The sequence below is a fragment of the Gymnoscopelus braueri genome, assembly GCF_963280865.1.
Source record: "Gymnoscopelus braueri genome assembly, chromosome: 1".
NCBI lineage: Eukaryota > Metazoa > Chordata > Actinopteri > Myctophiformes > Myctophidae > Gymnoscopelus > Gymnoscopelus braueri.
The window spans coordinates 43,979,203-44,004,202 of NC_137603.1; the positions used below are offsets into that span (position 1 = coordinate 43,979,203).

Sequence of the window (25,000 nt, forward strand, 5' to 3'; positions counted from 1 at the left end):
AAAACTTTTCCTCCGAGGCAGTGCCATCTAAGCATAGAGGTATAATATAACTAGAGGGCGGATTGCCCCGCCCCCAGCTATCATTTCAATGAATGTGCTCACTGGCGTTTTGAAGCACCCGGAAACCTGCCGGAAGTAGAATTATTGGTTCGATTTTGTATCCCCATAGAGTTATGAGCATGCGCACTAGTGTCCTTTTTGCGTTCTACGGCAGCCCGTGTGTCAAGGATTGAACGCGAGATATTTATTAAATACACTCGAGATGCATATTTATATGTAAATGCATATGTATGTATGTATAATATGTTTACATATTTATATGTATAAATATAAATATCTCAGCATGTTTTGCGCGTGCATGTATTTCTCCCCGCCTGCAGTTCCACTGGGGTGGCAGCTTCAATGTTTCTCAGCAACTCTGGGGGCTTGCATCTAAGGCTCTGCTCCGAGGTGGAAAGACTGGTGACGCGAGGTTACTTAAAACGCTTACGTCTCGAAAGGCAAAAAAAGATATACGATATTTTTGGGGCTTTTCAGCCTTTAATTGAGAGGAAAGTAGGCTGACAGGAAATGGGGAGAGAGATGGGGGGGGGGGGGGTTGACACACAGCAAAGGCCGCCGGGATTGGGAGTCGAACCCGCGACACGCTGTATTGATACTTTTACTTAAGTAAAACATACTTTACTTTTTCCACCACTGATGGAGCCATAACAGGAGCTCTGGAAGGGCAGGTTTGTCTCGATCGGTTCGGTAATCTTCTTCACTGCAAGAGATGTTTAAGATTTGATTGAATTATGAGCCATAATTCATCTATTACTTAAAACTTTCTTCATTTATACTTAGTCGAATGACGAACTTCATAATGAAAGCTCACAACAACAATTTTTGAATATTTATGAACATGTCTGTTTTGCTTCATAAAGTTCATGATCATTATCTGCCAGTGAATCTAGCAAACTAAGTGTTATGTTGTCTGCTTTGTTATGATGCTCTGACTTGAGTAAACTAGAGGCTAGTCTCTGTTGTTGTTGTTGTTGTGTTTTCTGGGTAGTATAGTGCAGGCAGGGCTCTTCAACGTTGTTCAGGCCAAGGACCCCTTAGCTGAGAGACAGATGAAGCTACATATTGTATAACATTGTGTTGCAGATGAAACCTTTTCATAGATTTCATAGATGGCTTCATTGACTATCAGTGTTGTGTGAATTAATGCTTTTTGTTTATTTCAGACATTTAACCACTTAAACCCTCAACTTGACCTTTGACATAGTACTTGGTTTGCTCCTTTTCCCCTCTGCACACCAAACCATTTTGCAGAAAATAACGTAATAAAAGTGAGCTTGTAGATCTGCTATTTTTGGCTAATGTTCCCTGTTGTGTTGCTAGGGTTCAAATGTTTAATCCTGTCACTGGTGGCCCCCCTATGGTAACTTTGAGGACCTCTCCCTGTTGAAGATCCCTGATGTAGTGTATTGTCTTGTGTTCTATTTGTCAGTATTGAATTATACTTAAGTGTTATTATTACGTTATTTAATCCTAATGCAATGTTTATAGAACATGGCAACTCAAAAAGCCTAAAGCCTAATCTAAACCCCTGAAGGAAAACAGAGACTTATGAGTAGTAGCTGTCCTACTATCTGTTTGATGCTTTTAACCTCTGGCATGGATTGCTGTTGTTGCCTTCTTGTGACCTACCCACCCACCTACCTACCTACCTACCTACCTACCTACCTACCTACCTAGTATCTACCTACCTACCTACCTCCTTCTGCATCTCCCTCCCTTTGCATCACAAGAAAATGATTCGACAATTTCGTATTCTATGAGCAATCACTCTTTGTCTGATGAAGATCCTTAGTTATTTGAGAAGAAAAAACACCCAGCAAAAGTAAATATAAATGTAAGCAGTATCATGATGCAGACTTTATTGCTGATGAGCTACTTTTGAAATTGTGATTATTATCATTAGACTTGAAATACATTCAAGAGAGAGGGATCGTGAAGCACTTTAATCGTCACATTTTGAATGGCCGTCTACTTTGTTAATGTGGTAGTTACATTTGCACTTACATGTTGGCGGGGCAATTAGAGACAATGCATGATGTTGACATTAAACATAACAGTAGAATGTATATATTTTCCAATTCCTCTCATATACCTCTCCTATGTTGTACCTCCATGTACACTGAAATAGTGTACACGGCATTCATTTATGACAAAATCATAAATATATGAAATATGGAGATACAAGCTGTGTGTGTGTGTGTGTGTGTGTGTGTGTGTGTGTGTGTGTGTGTGTGTGTGTGAAAAAGCAGAAGAAGCTGCAGAGCGAAACGCGTGAATCTCAGCTGAGTAACGACATCGCCAACAGGAATGATCTGCTGTTGAAGATTGAGGCAGAGACCACCCAAGTCTCAGGTCCAAGAGGTCTGTCTCTCTCTCACACACACACACACACACACACTAACCACTTATACCCTCCATACAATGTCCTATCCTGGGCCCTCTCCTTTTTCCCCTCCTCACCAAATTTCTATAGCGAAAATAGCAGATCTACAAGCTCACAATGTGATGTTTTTGCTATGTTTTAGTTTTTTCGAACTATGTTATTGTTTAATACTACTACGGAGTCTGCCAATAACATCATGAGGATGTTATATATTGTTAGAATCTGCTTTGTTTGCGTTCATTTACGTGCTAAAATAGTGACTAGTGAGTTGTTTCACCATGTGAGTTGATGAGGAGCATTCTTTTAATCATCATTTCTAATCAATGGAGCAACATTGTTTTATAATCTTTCCCACCTTTGGAGTTACATCATGACAAGATAACTACTATGTTGAGCCCTATAATAGGGCTCAACATGGAGCACAGGGACCCTCAGGGTTCCTTGAGGGGGAGCCAAATGGACCCTTGCAGGTGAGTGTACAAATGGATCCAAATGGACCTGTACAGGTCTATTTGCTTCCCTTTGTACATTCTGAGAGTTATTGGAGTTTGATTGATTGATATCTTTATTGATCATACATCTGATCCACCATAATCAAATGGATAACGCACAAAAGCTTACAGCTTGTTTCCATTGAGGTCCTTAGTATGAGGTGTGTATAAACTGCATAATGTGCTAATTTGTCCATAGGCATACTAACTAGACTAGAGCCTAGAGAGAAGCAGGGAGCACTGAATTAATTCAATATATGTTCTATGTATCTGCTGTAACTTTGTTACTGTGCTGTGCACAGCACAACTACGGCAGAGCCGTCTTGTGTCAGAGTCTTATGACTGCTTTGCAATGAAGTCAACCACATTAGGAGGAGAAAAGCCCCTTGTGTTATTGAGAATAACAGAGAATCACATCACAGAAAGCACTGTTTAGGCGCTCTAAGACCTTGTTGAGATGCGTGGTCTCCACAAACGCAAAGTTCTCACTCTCCACTGAGGATAGTGGTACACTGGTGCCATCCTCCAGAAGTTCAAAGGCAACATCCATAGGGCAGGCAATCATTTCAGCCATGTCTCCCTTTGCTAGACCAGCCTATATCACAGTAGGAGGGGATGGATTAAATGGTCAGAAATGTACGATTGTTGCACGTTACTTATAATAATGAACATAATCCTTGTGGAGAGAAATTACAGTGTGACTGCATCACATGGAATCAATGACAACCGAACAACAAACTGAAAATGGTGAAAGATTTGTAAAAACCGAGTTAATTTGACAAATGTTTCTAATATTGAATTAAGGGGGTTTAGGGTAGAGTGGTGCCGATTGGGAGGGTAAGAAGATTGAGTATATACAAGTACAGTGACAGTTTTATGAGTCAATACATAGGTTTCATATTATATTGGTTTTCAACTTTATTGTGTGGTTGGTTGACCTGTCTGGGTAATCAAGATGGTTTATTTAATGATCCATGATTCCCTTTAAATTGCCCCTTGCCCTTCCAATCTGCACCAAACCAAACTGCCCCCAAACCACCTGTTGATTATAAAAGGTTAAATCCAACAATAGGTTGAATAAAGACGTGTAAATCTAGAATGAAACAGAAAGTACATGATATTTAACAACATTAACAGGACTGCTATCACCTTGATTCATCTATCTAACACATTGGTATGTCATCACCATTGATTAGCTCCAATCGGAACCTCTCCCTCCGCTGTATAGCTACATAGCGGAGGGAGAGGTTCTAAATGGGGCTACACCATTGATTTGAGTTGACAAAATCTTACACATAAAGTAAACAAACAGCTTCACTCAGTTTACTGAGAAGACATGTATATGACTGAATGAAAAGAGAAATGAAGGTTTTATCTATAAGTTTAACAGCATCTATCAACTACATTAGCTACCTACCTTCTTCATTCGGAACAACAACAAAAATAAAACCTCCTGGCCAGAGCCGTCTGGGAGAAATGCGGGGCCCTGTGCAAAGTCGCGTGCGCTCAGTACTAGTACTAGTCTTATGTAAGACTAAAAGTAAGGATATTTTCTTTTTTTTGTTTTAATAGTCTTAGAAAGGATAGTTTCAATTAGTTGTATTTTTTTTACCCTAGTTTTGGTTTCAGTTACCAAAATGTTTTTTTTCAATTTTTTTTTTTGTTATTTTGCTAATTTTAGTTAACTATAATAACCTTGATGCACATAGCAGTTTATAGCAGCAACAGGGACTGCAGGACACTTGGGGACAGTTGGGAATTGGCAATAACTAAATTGGGCCTCTCCCATGATTGTCACCTTGCCGCCGGTGGAGGAGCTTGTGTTATCCCAGTGACCCAGAGAGCTCTACTGGCAGCAACCATGCCAGACAGCTCAAAGGGCAGGGGTCAGACTAAGGACAATCGCTAGTCCTCCATATTGGGGGTTGGGAATGAGGTTAACAACCTCGTCCCTTAAAACAAACATGTTACAGAAATCATCACAAGAAACCAAAGCACTCCAGAGGACGTCCAAGGAGACACCAGCCACAACAACACCTGTAACACTAAACCGTAACTTTACAAACTGGTTAATAGGCTATTGTGTAACTGTAACCACACTTACATGTGTAGAGTAAATTATTAAGTTCGACCTTTCGCTTTCATCATTTTCCAGTGGTTCTCAACCAGTGGTCCTTGTGGGGGCACCAGGGGGTCCCCAGTAAAATTAGTTAACATAGCGTCACAACCGAGTGCCGCGCTATGAGCTTGTACATCTGCTATTTTTGAAAAATCTTTTAAAAACATATTTTAACTCAAATCTTTTGTAACTAACTATTGTAACAGTACAGAAATCAGTGTTACTGTACATGTTGATGTTAGTTAAAAGCTTAAAATGTGTCACTTAATGATAAGGATAATGAAATAGTGTTTTCTTGAAAAAACGAAATTTCTAAATCAAGTTGTTAGGTGACATTATCATGAGTAGATCATGTCTATATGTTTTTCCTAAATGACATTCTTCCACTAGACAGATATTGTCAGTTTTGACACTTACTTTGCACTGCAAAGTTTGAACTGACTAGGAGTACTAAAGACAACTAGCTGTGGTGTGGTAAATTGTATCAATGGTATATTCCATCACTGAGGGGCCACTAAATGTACAATATTGTTTGTAAAAGTTCACACCATCAGACTCACTTGGTTAAGGAAAGCAAGGTTCAGTCATATCAGCGATCTAGTTTTCTAAAAAACAAATCAACACTTGTTGACTCAAAATAATTGTCACTGATAAATCAATAAACTCTTAATAACCTTGGTATGTTTGCTACAAAATGTATGTGATTACAAAATGCAGACTGCAGGACATGGAATCTTTGCCCATGTTGTTCTGCAAACAGCTTCAATCTCCAGTGGGACCTGAAGGACATTTCTTAGTTGTGATGACTGTAGACTTGCATATATCTATTGTCTTTCTTTCCCTCCCTCTCAGGCAATTTGCTAAATTTGTACATGTATGTATGTGTTTAGGTGCCAATTGTGTCAAATATATACTGTATGTGAACCAAAATAAAATGATACAAAATTCAAACCTGAGCTGCAATTAGAAGTTTTACATTATTCTGTGAAACAATGAGGACTGTGAACTTATCAAGGAAATGAGAATTAAACAATTTGTCAGCCTCCACAAAGGTAGATTAAATAGTTTTATAAAAATCAAAGACACAACTGAAATCAAGTATATACAGGGTACATTTATTTACATAATACAATACAATAATAATTAATGTTTGATTGATTGATTGAAAAATACCTATGTCTAACTATTTACAATTATGTACAAATGTTGTGCAGTTCCTTTGCTATGTAGAGCATGTTCATAGTGTCTTTGGAGTTGAATGACAGAATGTAGGCACAGACTTCTGGGGGGATGGTCCTCTTTGGCTGGTGTCTTCTCAGGGAGCTATAACCCTCATCAGACTGAGAGAGCCGGTCTAGGTCTGTGTGTGTGGGGGGGGACTTCAACGGGAAACCGACCTGGAAATTACAGAATATTGTTAACCATTATTTAATATTTATCTCAGATCAACTTAATATAAAACCATATTTCTTTTAATATAGAGCAGGTATTTAAAAAGATATGGTTACAAAAAATACCTCAAATTCAGAGTCATCCACGTAGTCGATTGGTTGGGTGGAAGATTTCACCTGGTCTAGGTCTGTGTGGGGGGTGGAGGTGGAGGACTTCGCCTGGAAATCGACCTGGAAATTAAACAGAATATTGTTATTATTTAAATATTTATCTCAGATTAACTTAATTTAAGACCATATTTATTTTAATATAGTGTGTAGAGCAGGTGGTTAAAAAGTTAAAATACTTTCATATTTACTGATTATACTATGTGATACTGTACATCTACTGTTGCACTTGTTATGTCACTCTTGATAACAATCTAATTAACTAATTTACATAAGCTAAATGTCTACAGCGTTATGTTGACATGTTAATTAATACTAGATTTGTTTTAACACTAGTATAGAGTTAAAGCAAGATTACACTTTGGCAGGTTTGGGTTGTGTAGTAAGTTACCTTGCCATGATGTAACAAATGCAGTATTGAGTTTCGTAATGTTAGATATTGTCAGAATCCACTTAGCATTTATTTGTGTTCTAAAAGAGTGACTTTGAGACAGGTTTCACCATGCAATATTTTGAATTATGATGTTTTAATCAACAGAGCAACTACTGAAGATGTCATCAGTATTTGGAGTTACACAATCCTTGCAAGTGGTACCTACACAAACCTTTACCAAAGTGTCATTTTGCTTTAACATGCCAATGAACATGTCCATGTAACGTTTTAGTCAGTGGTGGAAAAAGTATTCAAACTGTTTACCATCTGCATGGTGTTAAGAGTGATTTCAATGCCTACTTTCACCAATCACCATGCATTAGAATTGCATTGTAAATATTCTCAACTTTGGGGAGAATATTTAGATTTGAATCATGTTTTTAACAGTTAACAGAGCAACTATTGGAGATAAATCAATGTTTTGGAGTTAGTTACATCATGACATGTAACGACATCCACATCTTCTAACGTACTGATTCTCAACGTCAGGTCCAGAGACCACCAGGAGGTCCACATGGGCCCTCGCCAACCGGAACCAAATGGACCCGTAACGGTCCATTTGGTTCCATTAGTACACTCTCAGAGTTAAATAAACACTGAGGATTGTACAGGGTAGATTGGGATCCCAAAGATGAAGAGAAAAAAAAGGTTCCATTCATGCTCTCTCAGTTACAGACACGCGAGGGTCCATTTTGACCCGTTGGTTGGTGGGCCCCGGACCAGACGTTGAGAAACGGCTTTCTAGCGTACGTGATATCAACATTTTGACTGAGTTAAACGTGCCAAATGCATGTCCGTTTGAAAAATAGGCCACCGTTAATATTTAGAGTCAAGTGCTAATGAACATGTAACGTATGTTACATATCTCCTCAATATTTTGGAGTTACATCGTGGCAAGAGGTAGGCCTACACAACCGACAACCCACACACCTCTAACAAAGTGTAATAATTCATCTTTAACGGCCAATGAACATGTAACCCACACGTTATAGTGAATATCGTCTCTGTCGGGGGGGAAACCTCATGTCCAAAAACCAAAACTGTTACTTTTCAGGATTCAAGTTCAAAAATAGCAAAGTAACAGATCTGCCAGCTCGAAACACTGCGGTTGTGAAGCTGTAGTGTGATCAAGTAGGGCAAAAATTACCTCAAATTCAGAGTCATCCACATAGTCGATTGGTTGGGTGGAAGATTCACCTGGTCTAGGTCTGTGTGGGGGGTGGAGGTGGAGGACTTCGCCTGGAAATCGACCTGGAAATTAAACAGAACATTGTTATTATTTAAATATTTATCTCAGATTAAATTAATTTAAGACCATATTTATTTTAATATAGTGTGTAGAGCAGGTGGTTAAAAAGTTAAAATACTTTCATATTTACTGATTATACTATGTGATACTGTACATCTACTGTTGCACTTGTTATGTCACTCTTGATAACAATCTAATTAACTAATTTACATAAGCTAAATGTCTACAGCGTTATGTTGACATGTTAATTAATACTAGATTTGTTTTAACACTAGAATAGAGTTAAAGCAAGATTACACTTTGGCAGGTTTGGGTTATGTAGTAAGTTACCTTGCCATGATGTAACAAATGCAGTATTGAGTTTGATATTGTCAGAATCCACTTAGCATTTATTTGTGTTCTAAAAGAGTGACTTTGAGACAGGTTTCACCATGCAATATTTTGAATTATGATGTTTTAATCAACAGAGCAACTACTGAAGATGTCATCAGTATTTGGAGTTACACAATCCTTGCAAGTGGTACCTACACAAACCCTTACCAAAGTGTCATTTTGCTTTAACATGCCAATGAACATGTCCATGTAACGTTTTAGTCAGTGGTGGAAAAAGTATTCAAACTGTTTACTTAAGTAAAAGTATCAATACTGCAATATAGAAATATTCTGTTACAAGTAAAAGTCTGGAATTCAAAATTTACTTGAGTGAGAAGTACAAAAGTATTGGCATTAAAATGTACTTAAAGTACCAAAAGTAGAAAGTGCTCATTATTCAGAATGTCCCATTTCACAAGTTTTCAAATGTATAAACATCTTTTGAAAATAGTAGATCTACAAACTCTCAAGCTCACAATGCGTCGCTATGCTACACATTGTGAGCTCGTATATCGGCTATTTTCAAATGGCCGAAATGTATATAGGGTGGAAGTGGGCAATGTATGTTTTGTAATAATAATCCAAATCTACAAAGTAAGTAGTAACTAAAGTTTTCAAATAATTGTAGGGGAGTAAAAGTACAATATTTGCCTCTGAGATGTAATGGAGTAGAAGTAAAAGTACTGAAAACTGGATATACTCCAGTAAAGTGAATATACCTCAGTCAAAATTGTACTTAAGTACAGTACTTGAGTAAATGTACTGAGTTACTTTACACCACTGGTTATAGTGATTACAACACAATGCATTCATGGTATGTCATTGTAAAACTAAATAGGTCAACATCACATACCTCTACTCGCTTAAAAGTACCCCAGGTCCCAGTGGTCTCCACTGAACAACCACTGGCGATTGCATGCCACTGTGGGGTCTGCTGGGCTGGAGGTAGAACATTGTCCCGGTGGAAATCCAGCTGGAAAATAAACAGAATATTATTAAATATTATTTCATATTCATTTCAGATTAACCTGATTTAAGACCAAATTTCCTTTTGGAATAGGTAGTAAAATATGGTTACAACAGAACACACATAATACATACTGATTAATATCATGATACTGTACTTTTTCATATTTACTTGAAACTATAATTGAGTTGAGCTGAATTATGTGCTTTAATAAAATACAAAAATCTTGTATGATATGTAACTGCTCATGTTAAGTGTTTTTAGTATGTTTTAAGTTTGTTTTCTGCAAATTATTTTCATTTCAATTTGAGGTATCTGTCATGACAGCAACTCAATGTCATTATTAATCTCAACTGAAAAAACAAAGAGGTGCATATTCCAGCATCTGCATGGTGTTAAGAGTTTCAATGCCTACTTTCACCAATCACCATGCATTAGTATTGCATTGTAAATATTCTCAACTTTGGGGAGAATATTTAGATTTGAATCATGTTTTTAACAGTTAACAGAGCAACTATTGGAGATAAATCATTGTTTTGGAGTTACATCATGACATGTAACGACACCCACATCTTCTAACGTACTGATTCTCAACGTCAGGTCCAGGGACCACCAGGAGGTCCACATGGGGCCTCGCCAACCGGAACCAAATGGACCCGTAACGGTCCATTTGGTTCCATTGGTACACTCTCAGAGTTAAATAAACACTGAGGAATCGGATTGTACAGGGTAGATTGGGATCCCAAAGATGAAGAGAAAAAAAGGTTCCATTCATGCTCTCTCAGTTACAGACCCGCGACCGCGAGGGTCCATTTTGACCCGTTGGTTGGTGGGCCCCGGACCAGACGTTGAGAAACGGCTTTCTAGCGTACGTGATATCAACATTTTGACTGAGTTAAACGTGCCAAATGCATGTCCGATTGAAAAATAGGCCACCGTTAATATTTAGAGTCAAGTGCTAATGAACATGTAACGTATGTTACATATCTCCTCAATATTTTGGAGTTACATCGTGGCAAGAGGTAGGCCTACACAACCGACAACCCACACAGTGCACACCTCTAACAAAGTGTAATAATTCATCTTTAACGGCCAATGAACATGTAACCCACACGTTATAGTGAATATCGTCTCTGTCGGGGGGAAACCTCATGTCCAAAAACCAAAACTGTTACTTTTCAGGATTCAAGTTCAAAAATAGCAAAGTAACAGATCTGCCAGCTCGAAACACGGCGGTTGTGAAGCTGTAGTGTGATCAAGTAGGGCGTTAATTTACCAAAAAAAAACACAAAAAGTAAAAAATAATGGAGATAAGAGGTTTCTGCCTGACAGCAACGATATACAACAACACAATGCATTTCAATTCATGCTAATTTACTTGTTAAAAAAGACTAAAGGTCGACGCTTACCTGAACAAATGGTACCAACGGTAGAGATGTGGTCCTGTGGCTGGCAGGAGGCGGACGAGGCTTGCTGGCTCGGTGACCCATGATAGCAGGATGAAGAAGATGCTGCTAGCTCAAACAAAGTCTCTAGAACTCTTATAATAATACACCCGATACAATGTAGAACCGAAACAATGTCGGTTAGCAAGGCTGGATCGATAATACTCCGAGAATGCGTCGATGTGTGATGAACTCAAAGGCAGTTGAAGAAGCTTCGACGAAGAAGAGACAGTCAACGTTACCGGTCGAGTCGAGTATTGCAAGAACACTGAAGGTTTAAACCGCGCGCTCCGGTTTATACTTAAACAGCGGCAGAAGGCTCGGCCAATCCGCGAGGCCCACAGGTTGGCTTGGCCAATCACAATCAGAGAAGCTGCCAAGGTGCATTGCCCTAATATGGCATGTGTACGTCATCGAGATCACGAGATGCCCTACCGTAACCTTTGTAAAAGTCGCCCGAGATTTATTTTCTGTTGATGCGGTTGTTTTTAATGGTAATATGTACGTTACAAACGCCACAGCGTGTGTCTGTGTGTGTGTGTGTGTGTGTGTGTGTGTGTGTGTGTGTGTGTGTGTGTGTGTGTGTGTGTGTGTGTGTGTGTGTGTGTGTGTGTGTGTGTGTGTGTGTGTGTTGGGGGGGGGGGGAGACGACGACCTGTTATGGTTAATGTTTTACGGTAACCAGAACAGAGGGCACCTGGTATTTCTGGGCACCTGGGCGCATGTTTTGATTATACATAATTTATTACGGTAACAGTCAGTTGGTAGCAATGCCAGGTGGTGCCACAAGGTGGTGCTGGTGTGTCTTTTTGTTTTTGTTCGGAATTCAGTGTTCACTGACGTCACTTCTCATCTACCGTACTCTCAGTAATATTGGCGCAGTGTGAAGCATCTGCGCCATGATCCCTACACAAACTAAAAAATAACCTAAAAGAATTGCTGATATTAGAATATTAGATAGTAGAACACCTTTGAACACCTCGGTAGTAGTCATAGTAGTAGCTAATCATGTCATGGCATTTGGTCTATGTGGCAGTGCAGTGGTGTAAAGTAACTAACTAAGTACATATACTCAAGCACTGTACTTAAAGGGATACTTCACTTTCACATAAAATAAACATTAAAAATATATATTAAAAAAAAATGAAAGAAGTTATGGCAAAATAAAGGCCCCCTCACACATTAGTAGGACACTCTAATGCGTGAGGGGGCCATGAATTTTCCATAACTTTTTTCATTTATTTTTAATATATTTTTTAAATGTTTCCCCGGCCCGAAAGTGAAGTATCCCTTTAAGTACAATTTTGAGTTTTTTTTTTTACTTTACTGGAGCATTTCCAATTTTCAATACTTCTGCTCCACTACATCCACTACTAGAGGCAAATATTATACTTTTACTCCACTACAATTATTTGAAAACATTAGTTAGTTACTTTGTCAATTTTTATTATTAATACAAAACATACATTAACCACTTCAGCCCTTTATACTTTTCGGCCATTTGAAAATAGCCGATCTACAAGCTCACAATACCTAACGATGCAACGCATTGTGAGCTTTGTTTGTGAGCTTGTAGATCTGCTATTTTCTAAAGATTTTTTATAAATTTTATTTTTTTCTCTACCTACCTTTGTAATAATAATCAAAATCTACAAAGTAACTAGTAACTTATGTTTTCAAATAATTTTAGTAGAGTATAAGTACAATATTTCCCTCTGAGATGTAGTTGAGTAGAAGTAAAAGTACAGAAAATTGGAAATACTCAAGTAAAAATACCTCAAAATTGTACTTAAGTACAATACTTGAGTACATTTACTTAGTTACTTAACACCACCAGGTGAAAACTCCGCCCAGCCAGTAGTCTAGGCCGACACCAGGAGCTCGAATGAACTGAGTGCACCCGCTCATGATTATTCATAATTTGCACATCCATGATTATTCATAATTTGCACAACAGCGCCATCTCAAGACTGGTCCGCAGCAGTCAAAGGACAGGGAGTTGCTTTGCTTGGTGGTGGTCCGTGGTTGGTTCTAGTTACTTGAATTAGCCTAGAGCTTATATACATGTACAAATAAAGTGTTATTACATGCTATAAATAATCTTATACTGCACAGTTGAGAATTCACAGATAACCTTTCAAGAGTTTATACACACTTTAAAATCTTGGTACCAATCCTGCTGGGATAGACAATGATGAATAACAGGCCTAGATTGCAGCCCATGAAGAAAATGGAGCTTATGGGAATATAATAACATTGATAGGCTAAAGGCCATACTTGTGTAATCTGGGATGCTTTCTTCCATTATATTTTAGTGGCTTCAAAATACTACAGCTACACTATAGTTAACCTTCTATTTATGTACTACTTTTCTAGGCTCTGATCTGACCCTACCCAGCCTATAGAGAACTCTCAGAACAACAGGTCTCCTCACTGTACATAGACTCGAGCATAATATCTAAATCTGTCTTTTATTCACGATACATACTTACAACCTTCCAAATCTGAGATTTCTACAAACATCTTTTAAAAGCAGGCAAGACTGTATTTTCCCAGGCCTTTAATGTATACAACACTGATGATACGTCCCAGGTGCATCCACGTGATGCTTTTATTTATAGTGGCTCATAGGGATAGACTACGTGACAACCAGGAACAGTCTGGTGACCACCGGAGAGACGGTTGACAGCCGGAATGTAGACGGCATCCAGGAGCAGTATGGGTTAGCGCCCCCAGCCTGTGTCTTCCGTGAGGAAGCCCAACAAACCCACGGTGAGGACTTTAGAGAGGGCCTTTCAGGCAAGCCGCTAGTGGAGCCTGCAATACCACCACGGCCGAAGACACCTTCACGCCGGAGTCTGGTGCAACGTTCAGGTCCAGGACCTGGTGAGACGAAGGAGGGGCCCGGACAGGCCACCCACAGAGCCTCTCCTGGTCCCGGCAGAGTAGTTCCGGAGAAGCGGACTGAGTGGCCCTGTCTTTCCCTAAGAGGACTCACCGTGGGTAGCTACTGCGACATAAGTCGGGGCTTGATCAACCCGGCTGGGTCACCTGGGTGAGGGTGTATGTTGCGAGACCCAAAACACCCGACGATGACCCCAGGTTACAACACTGATGATACGTCCCAGGTGCATGTGATGTTTTTAATTATATAGTGCGTTATTGTGGGGTAGGGGGGTGGTATCATTTGAATTGTAGGTGGATGAGGGCAGTGACTATACTTTGCAAATCTGTGAATACGTTTTGTGTGAAGCATTGAGTTTACCTAGTATGTACTTAAAATGGAATTAAATCTACTTTACTATAAGGTAACATACACATTGAACACGTGACTTGACTTCTACGGCTTAAGGATGTCCTACAAACATACCGGTAAATGCAGTACTATATGAACTTGGCTAATAAGTATTGAGCATGTAGCAGTCAAAGGATGGACAAAATCAAGACTGCAATTGGGTAAACATAGGAACTTTATTCTCTATACACAATGACCTTAAGAGGAAGAGGTCTTCCAAAAACGCAATGAAATGAGGTAAAGTGAACAATTGATAAATACATTGAGATTGGTATGTTTGTACCCTTATTGAATTGTAACCTTATTGAATTGGTCTGCTTTTTATGTTCAAGTGTTTGTCATGGTCCTCTTGTTAAATTTACTTTTTCCACTGCTTGTTCTCGTAGTCATAGAGGGACGAGAAGCCCTCAATTGGGTTCATCCTCATGTCCAGCACTCTCTGCAGCTCCTTTTCTTTCCACTCTTTCGCAAAGGTGTGAGGGACATCTCCATACACTGTATAAGGACAATAACAAAACTGTCATCAAGTGTTTAAATCAACAGTAACTTAAAAAGGGACACTTTGCCGATTTTGAAACTAAATCCCACTGTTCTGATGTGAGATCATACAGTTGCTGTAAGATGGAAACCTTGCATGTCCAAAAGTGTTACTTTTCAAGAAATGGAGAACCTGTGCTCCAATGGATCCAATGTAGTATTTAGCTCTTGTTAATACTTTTCATTGGTTCAATGTTAATACTTTTCATTGGTTAAATATTAATAAAACCCACATAAAACACTTAAATTCTTTTTTTTAAATAGTGACATGTTGTGAGCTTGTAGATCGGCTATCTTTGCTACTTTTGTGCGACACTGTAGTATGACTAATTTACGAAATAAGTGTCTGTGTTGCCTTGTGTTGTGCATTTCTCCGCAAAATGATAATTATATGACCTCACATGTGATCAATACGATTTATGTTCAGCAATGTGTACATTTGACAGTCTGTGCATAGTGCTCAATGTTATTGCTTAGCTAAAGGAGAAACTAATATTTAAAATAAAGTGTATTCCTCTCCTTTTGGAAACGTAAAAAAATGAAAAAAAGACCATGTGCAATATATAACATTAAAAAACTGAAAGACTTACCAAACTTTCTCTGCCATAGAACAACTAAACCAGTCACGCCAAACACGAACAGCATCCCTGCAACCACTGACTTCCACTCTCCGGTACTCTGGCCCATTTCAGCAAAGCTTTGATTGAAGCTGATGCGGTACACTAAACAACATTGGGAATGCATAAAATACACACAATCAAAAGATGAAAAACGTTTTAAAATTTGAAACAGAAGATGTAATGCTCAATATAGGATGTGTACATCAGTATGGCAAGAATCTAATCAAATCCATTTGAAGAAAAGTGAAGCCCGATTCATACCAAGTTGCGCATTGTGTCGCACACCGAAAATAGCAGAACTACAAGCTCACAATGCACAGCATTTTGACACATTGTGATCTTGTAGATTGGCTATTTTCGGTGTGCACTGCACAACTAAGTATAAATCAGCATTAACACATTGCGTGCCAATCGCGTAGATCTACGCGAACCTAAATAATTGCGCAGCGTGCCAGTCGCGTAGATCTACGCGAAGTGGTCTTTCTTTTCTTTTCTTTTTTTCCTCGCAGGTTCACATTTCATTGTAGGCCTCCCTCGCAGTGACACATTTCATTGTAGCACATCCGGATATGGAAATATCCGTATCCGGAGATATTCGTTCCCACCCGCCGTCGCTCTAAATCTTCCCCTAATCCGCCATTATCTCGGTTGTTGTTTTTCTCCTCGCTGACCGCTGTTTAACATAAACCGCGACTACTGCAAAATGGAATGTCGCCGATTGAAACGGTCTTCTCTGGGCCACTCACACAGCTACCCTGTGTGTCTACAAACAGTTTAATGCGCGATCTTAAGGTATTTAGTGAGGTCTGTGGCGACGTGAAAAAAACAAAAAAACAACAATAAATCGCTGGCACTGGTGAGTACATTATGATATTAAACTCTGGTGTGGAATGTGTTAATGAACAGCATAAAAGCATATGAGGACAATAGGCTCAGGACAGGACCTACATGCAACTTTCTCCTCAGCAGAGAGTGCTGCCCATGATCCTTTCTCCTTCTCCTTCAGGGCATTCTGCTCTGCACTTAGATCCTGGACATAGCGAATGTCAGGGAGGGGGTTCTCCCGTCTGTCAAAGTAGAATGGGAGTGTGTATTCTTCAACCTTAGCAACACCTACAGGAGAAAGCACAAATTGTCTTGTCAGTTCGTTTATAAAAAAAAATTGCAAAGAAAACACCATTACGGTTACAGCCTTAACAGTCAGTCAATGATCACAAAGTGCACTGATTCTAAGACCGAAAAAGTGCACACATAGACAACACTTATTCATTGAAAACACATACTGCAAATACATACAAATCCAACACATAAAACATACACACAAACATTGCTGTCGTTGTCTTTTGGCTTGTGTTCTTAGAGAGCAAGATATTTCCAGAAACCCTAATAACTTAATCTTGAATATTTAATGTCAATTTACACTTACCATGTCCCCCACGTACACAGACGGACGTGGAAATGGCACGGTTGCCAATATGGCGAAGTGCTCTGATAGCCAACATTCTGTGAATTGAAATTGAAATTTGTATTAGGCAAAATAATGTAAAACAACAGTGTTACATTTATAATACTTTTGTCTAAAAGGTCCGACCAAAAAAGTCCTGGCGGACTTGTTTCCGTTGGGGTCCTTGAATTAATTTCATAAAAAACATATTGCGCAAGATTATCAGAAAAAAATGGAAAAATCTAAAACCTTTTACATTTAAAGACCAATCAGTCAGTCCTTGATCCATTCAGCAGGGATGCCAAATTTGCACAGGATGTGAAATAAATGCTCCCATATCGATTTTCTGTCAAAAAGTTACCTTATTTCTGCAACGTCCAGACAGTGTCATACAATTAGAAAGTAGTCTAGTCTAAGGAGTGTATGTTTAACATAGGTATAAACCCCATTTATGAAATACTGTCATAATATCAAGTTGGTCCTCTAGAGCATTGGTTCTCAAAGTGGGGTCCGGGGACCCCCAGGGGTACTTGAGGGGGTTCCAGGGGGTCCACAGCTAAATGATGGATAGGAACCAAATGGACCCTTATGGGTCTGTAACTCTGAGTGTCCAAATGGAACCAAATGGACCCTAACGGGTCCATTTGGTTCCATTTGGACACTCACAGAGTTAAATTAACATTGATTTTACAATATGAATTGGGGTCCCAGAGAAATAAATGCCATTAAATGGGGGTTCGTAGCCCTAATGCATGTCAAACTGGGGGTCCTTGAAATTAAAATGGTTGAGAATCACTGCTAGAGCCGTATCTTCTCTTATGGGGGTCCTTGGCATATCTTTTTCAAATGGGGGTCCGCGGGCTAATAAGTGTCAATTTGGGGGTCCTTGACATGAAAAAGTTTGAGAACCGCTGCTCTAGAGCATCACTGCTGAGCTGAGCTAATGTTAACTCTAATAGCACAAGGTCATTCCTACCGGGACAACACTAGCGCACAGTCAGGTCACGTTTAAACGCAACAACACAGCGTCACCATCATCACTTTGTACATTTAACAATGACTGCACCCATAAGGCCACATGAGAACAGCCAGTGTTCATGATTACTAAATAAAGGCTAACACGATAGCATCCATGCTAACTAAAGTTAGCTGGAAGCTAAGCTGTTCTCGCTTCCTGCTGCTCTGTCAATGTCACGTCTGTTCAACGGCATCGTTTACAGCGAAAACAACGATTTAACGGACTCCACTTTTTATCATAATGACAATATACACCATTACAACATCAAACATGAGTAAGGTGTCATATATTTAAATCCATAAATACAGTAAACATGTCGTTTGACCTACTGTGCCTTTCTTGTGGGTTCCCGACGCGCCTAGTACTGTGCGTAAAGGAAGTGTCTAGTGCTCACTAGCGCTGTTGCCAGATTATGTGAGAAGAATAAGCAGCCAGGTCTATGAAAACAAGCCCAAAAGAAGTGACTACGGGCCACATGAACATCTGATTTGAAAATAGGCTTAGCCGACCTACAAGCTCACAACGTGGCGCGTTGTGAGCATGTAGATCTGCTATTTCCCACAAAAAAAATCATTTTAAAACACAAATCTGGTAAAGGGCCCAACAGGGGTCACAAAATACTTTTAGGTGGGGAGGGGGTTGATTGATTGAATACTTCATTAGCAGTTTGCAAAAAAAAAAGCACAGCAGTACAGTTCCATACAAGGTCTGCTATTAGGATTATAACCAAGAAAGCGCTATGGCTTGTTTCCATTGGGGTCCTGTCTGTGTACTCAATTCCTCGAAAAGTCCGTAGCCTTTTAGAAGGAGTTCTCCTTGACAAATACACAAACGCCTATTAATGTGGGGGTCCTTCACATGAAAATGTTTGAGAACCACTGGTTAAAACAACATTAGGAAACAAGCCCATCATAAGCAACTACACTTTAAAAACAAGCCCAAGAAACCGTAACCCGCATGAAATACAGATATTTATTTTCAATCAATCAATCAATCAAAACATTTACAAGCAACTTTACAGAACAGTAAGTCGCTTATAAAAAGCGGACATGGCAACGCTGCTCACGAGCGGAAATGCGTAGGCCGGTTTATTTTACGGCATTTATGTCACTATTTACGATATCTCTTCTTTCCTGCAGTTCGTGATGGTTTACGATACCACCGGTGCGGCAGAAAGAAAAGAATCGAGTGGAACAAAGATTAGTTATATTCCAACGGGTGGATTTCGAGCTTTTCATAGTCTTTTTTTTTTCAAGCTAAAATCACCGTTTGGATCGTAATAAACATGACGTGTTAGATGTACCTTCTAGGAGGGTACAACTTCAACCTGTCCGCTGTCGTACAACAAGTACACGTTTCCTCTGGTGGTGTGAGCTAAGCTAACGTTAGCAGCAAGCAAGAAGACCCGGACTCTCTCCTTTCACGGTGTTTCGACCAGGTGGGCGTGGTTTTAAGGTTAGGGTTGTTTAGGCATAGTTCCTGTGAGGTTAAGGTTGGGCATAGTTTTAGTGAGTTTAAGGCTAGGCACAGTTTTAGTGAGGTTAAGTTTAAGGTTAGGTGTAGGCATAGTTTTAGTGAAGTTAGGATTAGGGATAGGCACAGGCATTTAACCACGCCCACCTGGGCGAAACGCCAAAGAAAGAGGGAGCCCCCAAGAAGACCCCCACATCATTCAGCTCAGTCGACAGATTTTTTGGGGCATTATAGGATCTTATCTGACAAATTGTCACTGTAATCATCATGCCTATCATATTGACAACTCAGGCGTATTGTAAGATGCTTTTACATGCTGCCAAATACCCCCACTGCGCCGTGAATGGGTTGCTGGTAGCAGAGAAAGTGAAGGAGAAGAAGAAAGACAGTCCATCTGCATCCACCCAGGTCCTCTGTGTGGACTGTGTCCCTTTGTTCCACGGCACCCTGGCCTTGGCACCCATGCTAGAGGTGGCTCTAACACTGGTAAGTTGTCATCTGATAGATCATCAATGATTGTCACACTTTATTTCATTTCAAGGACCCCCAGTTTCATGTGCATTAGGCCAGTCGTTCCCAAATTGGGGGTCTGGACCCCACATTATTTTGGGTGGTCCCCAGATGATTAGCTTAACGTGCAATATTGTTTTATCACTCAACAGTGACCTGTTGTGCACAGAGACCCTTTGGGGTGATGTTGCACTATAAATAAAAATAAACTGAACTGAACAGTAAACAAACCAACATACAGTATAAGTGTATACAGGCTATCTGCACATTTCTAAAGTTAAAATGTAATGACTTGTAAGACCTTTTTAATACCAAATTGTTAAATATTCCATAGGAAAGAGGCAAACATTGTGAAAATGGCCGATCTACAAGCTTGTAGTTCGATTATTTTCACAATATTTATCTGTGGAACTGAGTCAAACTAAATGTAATGCTGCCTACAATTCCAAGTGCTTGTCAGGGTGGAGGGATCCCAGTTCAAATATTATTATTATTGTGGAGGGTCGCGGCACTGAAAAGTTTGGGAACCCTTGCATTAGGCAACAGACACCCATTTATTCATACATTATGTATCTGTCCTGTAGGATCCCAATCTACACTGTGTAAAATCCTGTTATTTTAACTGAGAGTTAAGAGTCTGAGACTCTTATCAACCGCCTGGAATAACCCCTGAGGTGTCACCGCCGGCCCGATATTGAACCAGGGCTTTGAGTGATTGAGGTAGTGCTGTCTACTAACTCGCATGACTGCTGCTCTTCCCTCAGATTGATACTTGGTGTAAAGAGAATAAGTACGTCATAGCTGGATATTACCAAGCCAATGAACGAACAAAGGACTTCAGGTAACTCCACCACATGGTTCCACCAGTCTTATTATCCTCTGCTCAAAATGCTCTTAAACTATCCAGAGATGCTTCATCCTCTTATCACGACTGTCAGGCAGAAACAGTCTATAGTATATACTCTATACGAACACAATTGGCTGGTGTTGGGGGGAGGGAAGCCAGGCAGGGGAGGCTACTCCTGCGGGCTTGGGTGGCACCTGTCAGCGGGGAGTGTTAGGCGGGAGGAGTAGGACGGAGGTGCTGCGTCCTCACGGTGGCGTCTCCTCACTGGCAGGTGACAACACACAGAAGTGTGTGGGAGAGGAATTAATTGTCACAGTGACTAAATTGGGGAGACAAAGGGGTAAAGATGATTGGCTACTCTAAATTAGTATTAAGTGTAAAAGTGTGTGTATATTATCTCCCTTTAATATGCTAGTGTTTTCTCAGAAATTTTGCATCTTTGCTAAATCAGGTGTATTTACTGTTCATTAATTTGCACTGTCCTGTCAAATAAATAAAGTAATAGAAAAAACAAAACAAAAAACAAGAGCTTGTGAATAAAAAAAAAACTACCTTTTTTTTGTTTCATTTCGTGAAATGTACGGTTTTTAACATACAAAGCTTCCACCCCACAACGACATTTGTTGTCTATGTTTATTTTCACCTGTCCTACAGACCAAACCAGTTTGCTGAAAAGATTGCTGCCAGGATTTCAGAGAACTTCAGTGATGCAGCAATAGTGATGGTAGGACAAACAGATGTAGACCTGTTTGGAACACATTGTTCATTGTACCATCAACAAAACCACTCATCATTTTGTCTCCATTTTGTTCTTAGGTGGACAGCAGTAGATTGACAATGAGCTGTTTTGAACCCATTCTACTTATCTATGACCACCATGAAAACAAGTGGAAGAATAGAGATGTCAATCCGTAAGTCTTAATTTCATACACACTTTGAAGTCAGTATTTACCCCAGGTTAAATTGGGTTATGGTAATGGTATGCATTTTTAAAAGTGAACATTGGCCTTCAGTGAATAATCAGACTAATCGATTTAATTGATAAAAAATATATATATATATTTATATATATATATATAATGTTTTGTTGATATAAAAAAAGCGAGATTATTCAATTAATCAAAAAAGTAATTGATAGAACAATTGCTAAAACATGGCCATACTGGTGATATATTTAGCAATTGGAAGTAGAATTGTTGTTTATTGTTTTGGGGATGTAGTTGAGTGATGTTTGCCTGTGTTCCAGTGAGTGTTTTGAGGACTGGCATGAAGCAAGGAAGATCACATCTGCTCTGCTAGAAAGCAGGTCCCATGATGACCTGATTGACTTTGACAATCACTTGGATGACCTGAGGAATGACTGGACCAACCCTGTTATCAACAAGGCTGTGTTGGATCTGTGCTAAAAATTGGCGGTGTGTTAAGATGGATAAAGTCATACAGTATATTGCTGCCATTCAGCATGCATGATGCTACACAACGTGTAGCACAGGAATACAAGTGGAAGTGCTGAATACAAAGTCTTTGCTCCAGTAAGAAAGTTTCTCACATTGACGAGAACTTGTGGAGTACTGACCTGTTAAGCCAAAATCTCATAAGGGCAAGCAAGATGCACTGTTGCATAAGTGTTATCCCTCAGTATAGGGGATAGTGGAGTGATTAAGGCTATTCTTTCAGAATGCAACTTTTCAATTGCAATTTTGATGTTTTCAGCAATAGTTTGTTTTGCTCATAGTTATGTTAATAATATTAATTTGAGAAATGTTTAAATATATTTTCACAACCGTCTTATTTCAGCGTTACTAACCATACAGAGGTATTATAAATTATATAAATGTCTTAAGATAATCATCATACTACTGATTTATGATTTAGAGTTCCCTTCTAAAAGGCAACATAGCTGAAAAGCATCAGTCTTATGATCTTGTTCAGTTTAGTCCCAATACTGAACACAAGCAGTCATGTTTAGAGAGCGAGAGATTTATTTGTAGCCCATCACAGGTCTGTTTTTGGAGGTCTATGAATATAGATGAGTTAGTGTTTGTTTTTTCATTTTGACTTATTGTTTTCAAATTCAGTTAAGATAATTTTGAAAGCAGTTTGCTTTTCTAGTTTAGTTTTATGCAAAAACATTTTTTTTTGTAATTTGGTGTATTTGTCACTGGGGTGAGCTTTTAAAAGGTCAGATATTTTTTGTGTGTGATTTAAAAACGAAACCGTTAAAACTGACACAGCTAAACATTGGAAGCAAAATTTCATATGCACCCCAAATACTAGGCTTATATGCAATAAATTGAGCAAGATGAAAACTAAGGATATTTCTTCTCTATGATTTTAGTTTGTTACTATAATAACCATGCTATTGTTGTTGCCGCTTTTGAGTGAACTCGCATCCCAAGAACATCACCTTGGGCACTGCTGTAATGGCCATAATGTAAATTGTAAACATTACATACAGAGTATATTTGCAGTGCTGCTGATCTAAAAAAAAAGCATTATCTTGATGTCACAAGCTAGAGTAATTTATTGTTGCTCTAAAAGTTCACATGCACAAATGTAGACTAAGCTGTTCAAGATTATGTGCTGTTTTACAGCAGATGTTTGCTTTTGCGAGGCCATAATATTTATTTAAATTGACCACTTCTAAAGAGTTGATAGATAATAAAAACGGTTTGTTTAAAGGTACTGAAATAACTTTGTATTTGAGATTTAATTTAATCAGAGCTAATTACTGTAAATTATTGTGAGAACAATTGTTTTTTACAAAAATTGTATGAATTGAATGTACGATTAAAACAACTTTTTGAGATCAATTGCATCAGACATGTTTTTATGTTGAAGGATTATTTGATTTAGTTTATCAAGAACTACAAGGCAATTGTGAAAAGCCATACACTAAATACACTGGCTAGATGTTTTTTTCATCAGAAAGCACTTTGTCATTGAATTATAATGGGAAATGCATTGTTGATTACAAATAAATATTAAGATTAACTTATTTAGCTTCTATTTGGATTATTACTAATTGAGTATTCTGATTCATGAATCATATTCATTTTGCTGATTGGATTTGGTCCCATCCAATTCTGACTATTGCATAATTATTGGCTGTTATTAGCCCTGTAAAGGTCCAAAATGCAAATAGTTTACACGTTTATTAGCAATTGCTAATAATTAAACCTTAAGGAGCTTAGTATTAGGTAGTAAGGTTTCAAAGATAAGTAAGTAATAGTGTTAAAATTGACACCAAGTGGTGAATGAGTGGAATTGTTTTATGAATAGTCTCCTGACACCTTTAGTCCCAAACAATGGTCTATGATCTATGCCTAGAAAATAAAAGAGGAGACAGTATCATAGTTATTATTATAATGTTATGCGCACATTGCTTTTGTGTGCTGGCGCACAGTGGTGGAAGAAGTAGCCTAGTCATATTTTTAATTTAAATAAAAGTATACAGCAATGTAGAAATACTCTAAGTACAATTTCTGTATTCACTTTTACTTGAGAAAAAGTACAAAAGTATTGGCATTAAAATGTTCTTAAAGTACCAAAAGTAAAAGTACTCGTTATGCAGAATGTCCCATTTCACAAGTTTTCAAATGTATACATATATCTTTTTAAATACCAGATCTACAACACACAACCACAATGTATGCGAGCATGTAGATCTGCTAAATAGGGCTGAAGTGGTTACTGTATGATTTGTAACAAAAACCTAGAACTACAAAGTAACAAGTAACTAATATTGTCAAATAATTGTTATGGAGTAAAAGTACAATATTTGCCTTTGAGATGTAGTGAGTAGAAGTAAAAGTATTTTATATATAACATTGATATCTGTCTATCACTTCTATTTTAGTGACATCTTTGGCCTAACTCAAGTCATGTTAAATCGACTTCTCAATCCCACTGTCAAGCTGTCACATTTTCACCCAGAAATGTTGAGCTCAAAGGAACACATGCAAGGTCAGGTCACTGATTATCTTTTGAGGACGACTGGACGTGTTGTCCAAGACATTTGGGACCCTATTTGTCTAAGATAAACTGTGGCACATCACATCATCACCTTCCCCTTCCTCTTCTTCTTCATCGTCACCGTGCCATCTTCCCTCTCAACCTATGAGCTGGCTCCACAGAGGGCAGTTGTCATCATCAGAGCAGATGTGGGATAACAA

The 25,000-nt window shown here is 38.8% G+C and overlaps 2 protein-coding genes across 3 annotated transcripts; one reads left to right on the top strand and one right to left on the bottom strand.

Annotated features, from left to right (window-relative positions):
- Positions 1-14,538: 14,538 nt before the first annotated feature.
- LOC308082423 (cytochrome c oxidase subunit 4 isoform 1, mitochondrial-like) lies at positions 14,539-18,391 on the bottom strand. Of its 2 annotated transcripts, none has more exons than XM_080424168.1 (5): positions 18,325-18,391; positions 16,960-17,036; positions 16,482-16,646; positions 15,504-15,635; positions 14,539-14,871 (listed from the first exon to the last, which is right to left on the bottom strand). In XM_080424168.1, the coding sequence occupies exons 2-5, from the start codon at positions 17,033-17,035 to the stop codon at positions 14,735-14,737; spliced, it is 510 nt and encodes a 169-aa protein (XP_080280294.1). In that variant the 5' UTR covers position 17,036; positions 18,325-18,391; the 3' UTR covers positions 14,539-14,734. The 2 variants fall into 2 exon arrangements, with proteins under 2 accessions (XP_080280294.1, XP_080280293.1); XM_080424167.1 differs by having other exon boundaries at positions 18,330-18,389.
- Positions 18,392-19,149: 758 nt separating this feature from the next.
- On the top strand, positions 19,150-23,638 carry emc8 (ER membrane protein complex subunit 8). Its single transcript, XM_080430597.1, has 5 exons — positions 19,150-19,954; positions 20,743-20,819; positions 21,480-21,549; positions 21,642-21,736; positions 22,072-23,638. Exons 1-5 carry the CDS (start codon positions 19,736-19,738, stop codon positions 22,229-22,231), a joined length of 621 nt encoding a protein of 206 aa, XP_080286723.1. The 5' UTR covers positions 19,150-19,735; the 3' UTR covers positions 22,232-23,638.
- The last annotated feature ends 1,362 nt before the right edge of the window (positions 23,639-25,000 follow it).

What these genes read in the sequence shown, in the direction of transcription:
- emc8 (XM_080430597.1), top strand. Translation starts at nt 19,736, where the DNA reads ATGCCTATCATATTGACAACTCAGGCGTATTGTAAGATGCTTTTACAT. An exon ending in GAACGAACAAAGGACTTCAG is followed by an intron (nt 20,820 to 21,479) that starts GTAACTCCACCA and finishes CCTGTCCTACAG; the next exon opens with ACCAAACCAGTTTGCTGAAA. An exon ending in GTGATGCAGCAATAGTGATG is followed by an intron (nt 21,550 to 21,641) that starts GTAGGACAAACA and finishes TTTTGTTCTTAG; the next exon opens with GTGGACAGCAGTAGATTGAC.
- LOC308082423 (XM_080424168.1), bottom strand. Translation starts at nt 17,035, where the DNA reads ATGTTGGCTATCAGAGCACTTCGCCATATTGGCAACCGTGCCATTTCC. An exon ending in TGCTGAGGAGAAAGTTGCAT is followed by an intron (nt 15,636 to 16,481) that starts GTAGGTCCTGTC and finishes AATGTTGTTTAG; the next exon opens with TGTACCGCATCAGCTTCAAT. An exon ending in TCTATGGCAGAGAAAGTTTG is followed by an intron (nt 14,872 to 15,503) that starts GTAAGTCTTTCA and finishes GTCCTTATACAG; the next exon opens with TGTATGGAGATGTCCCTCAC.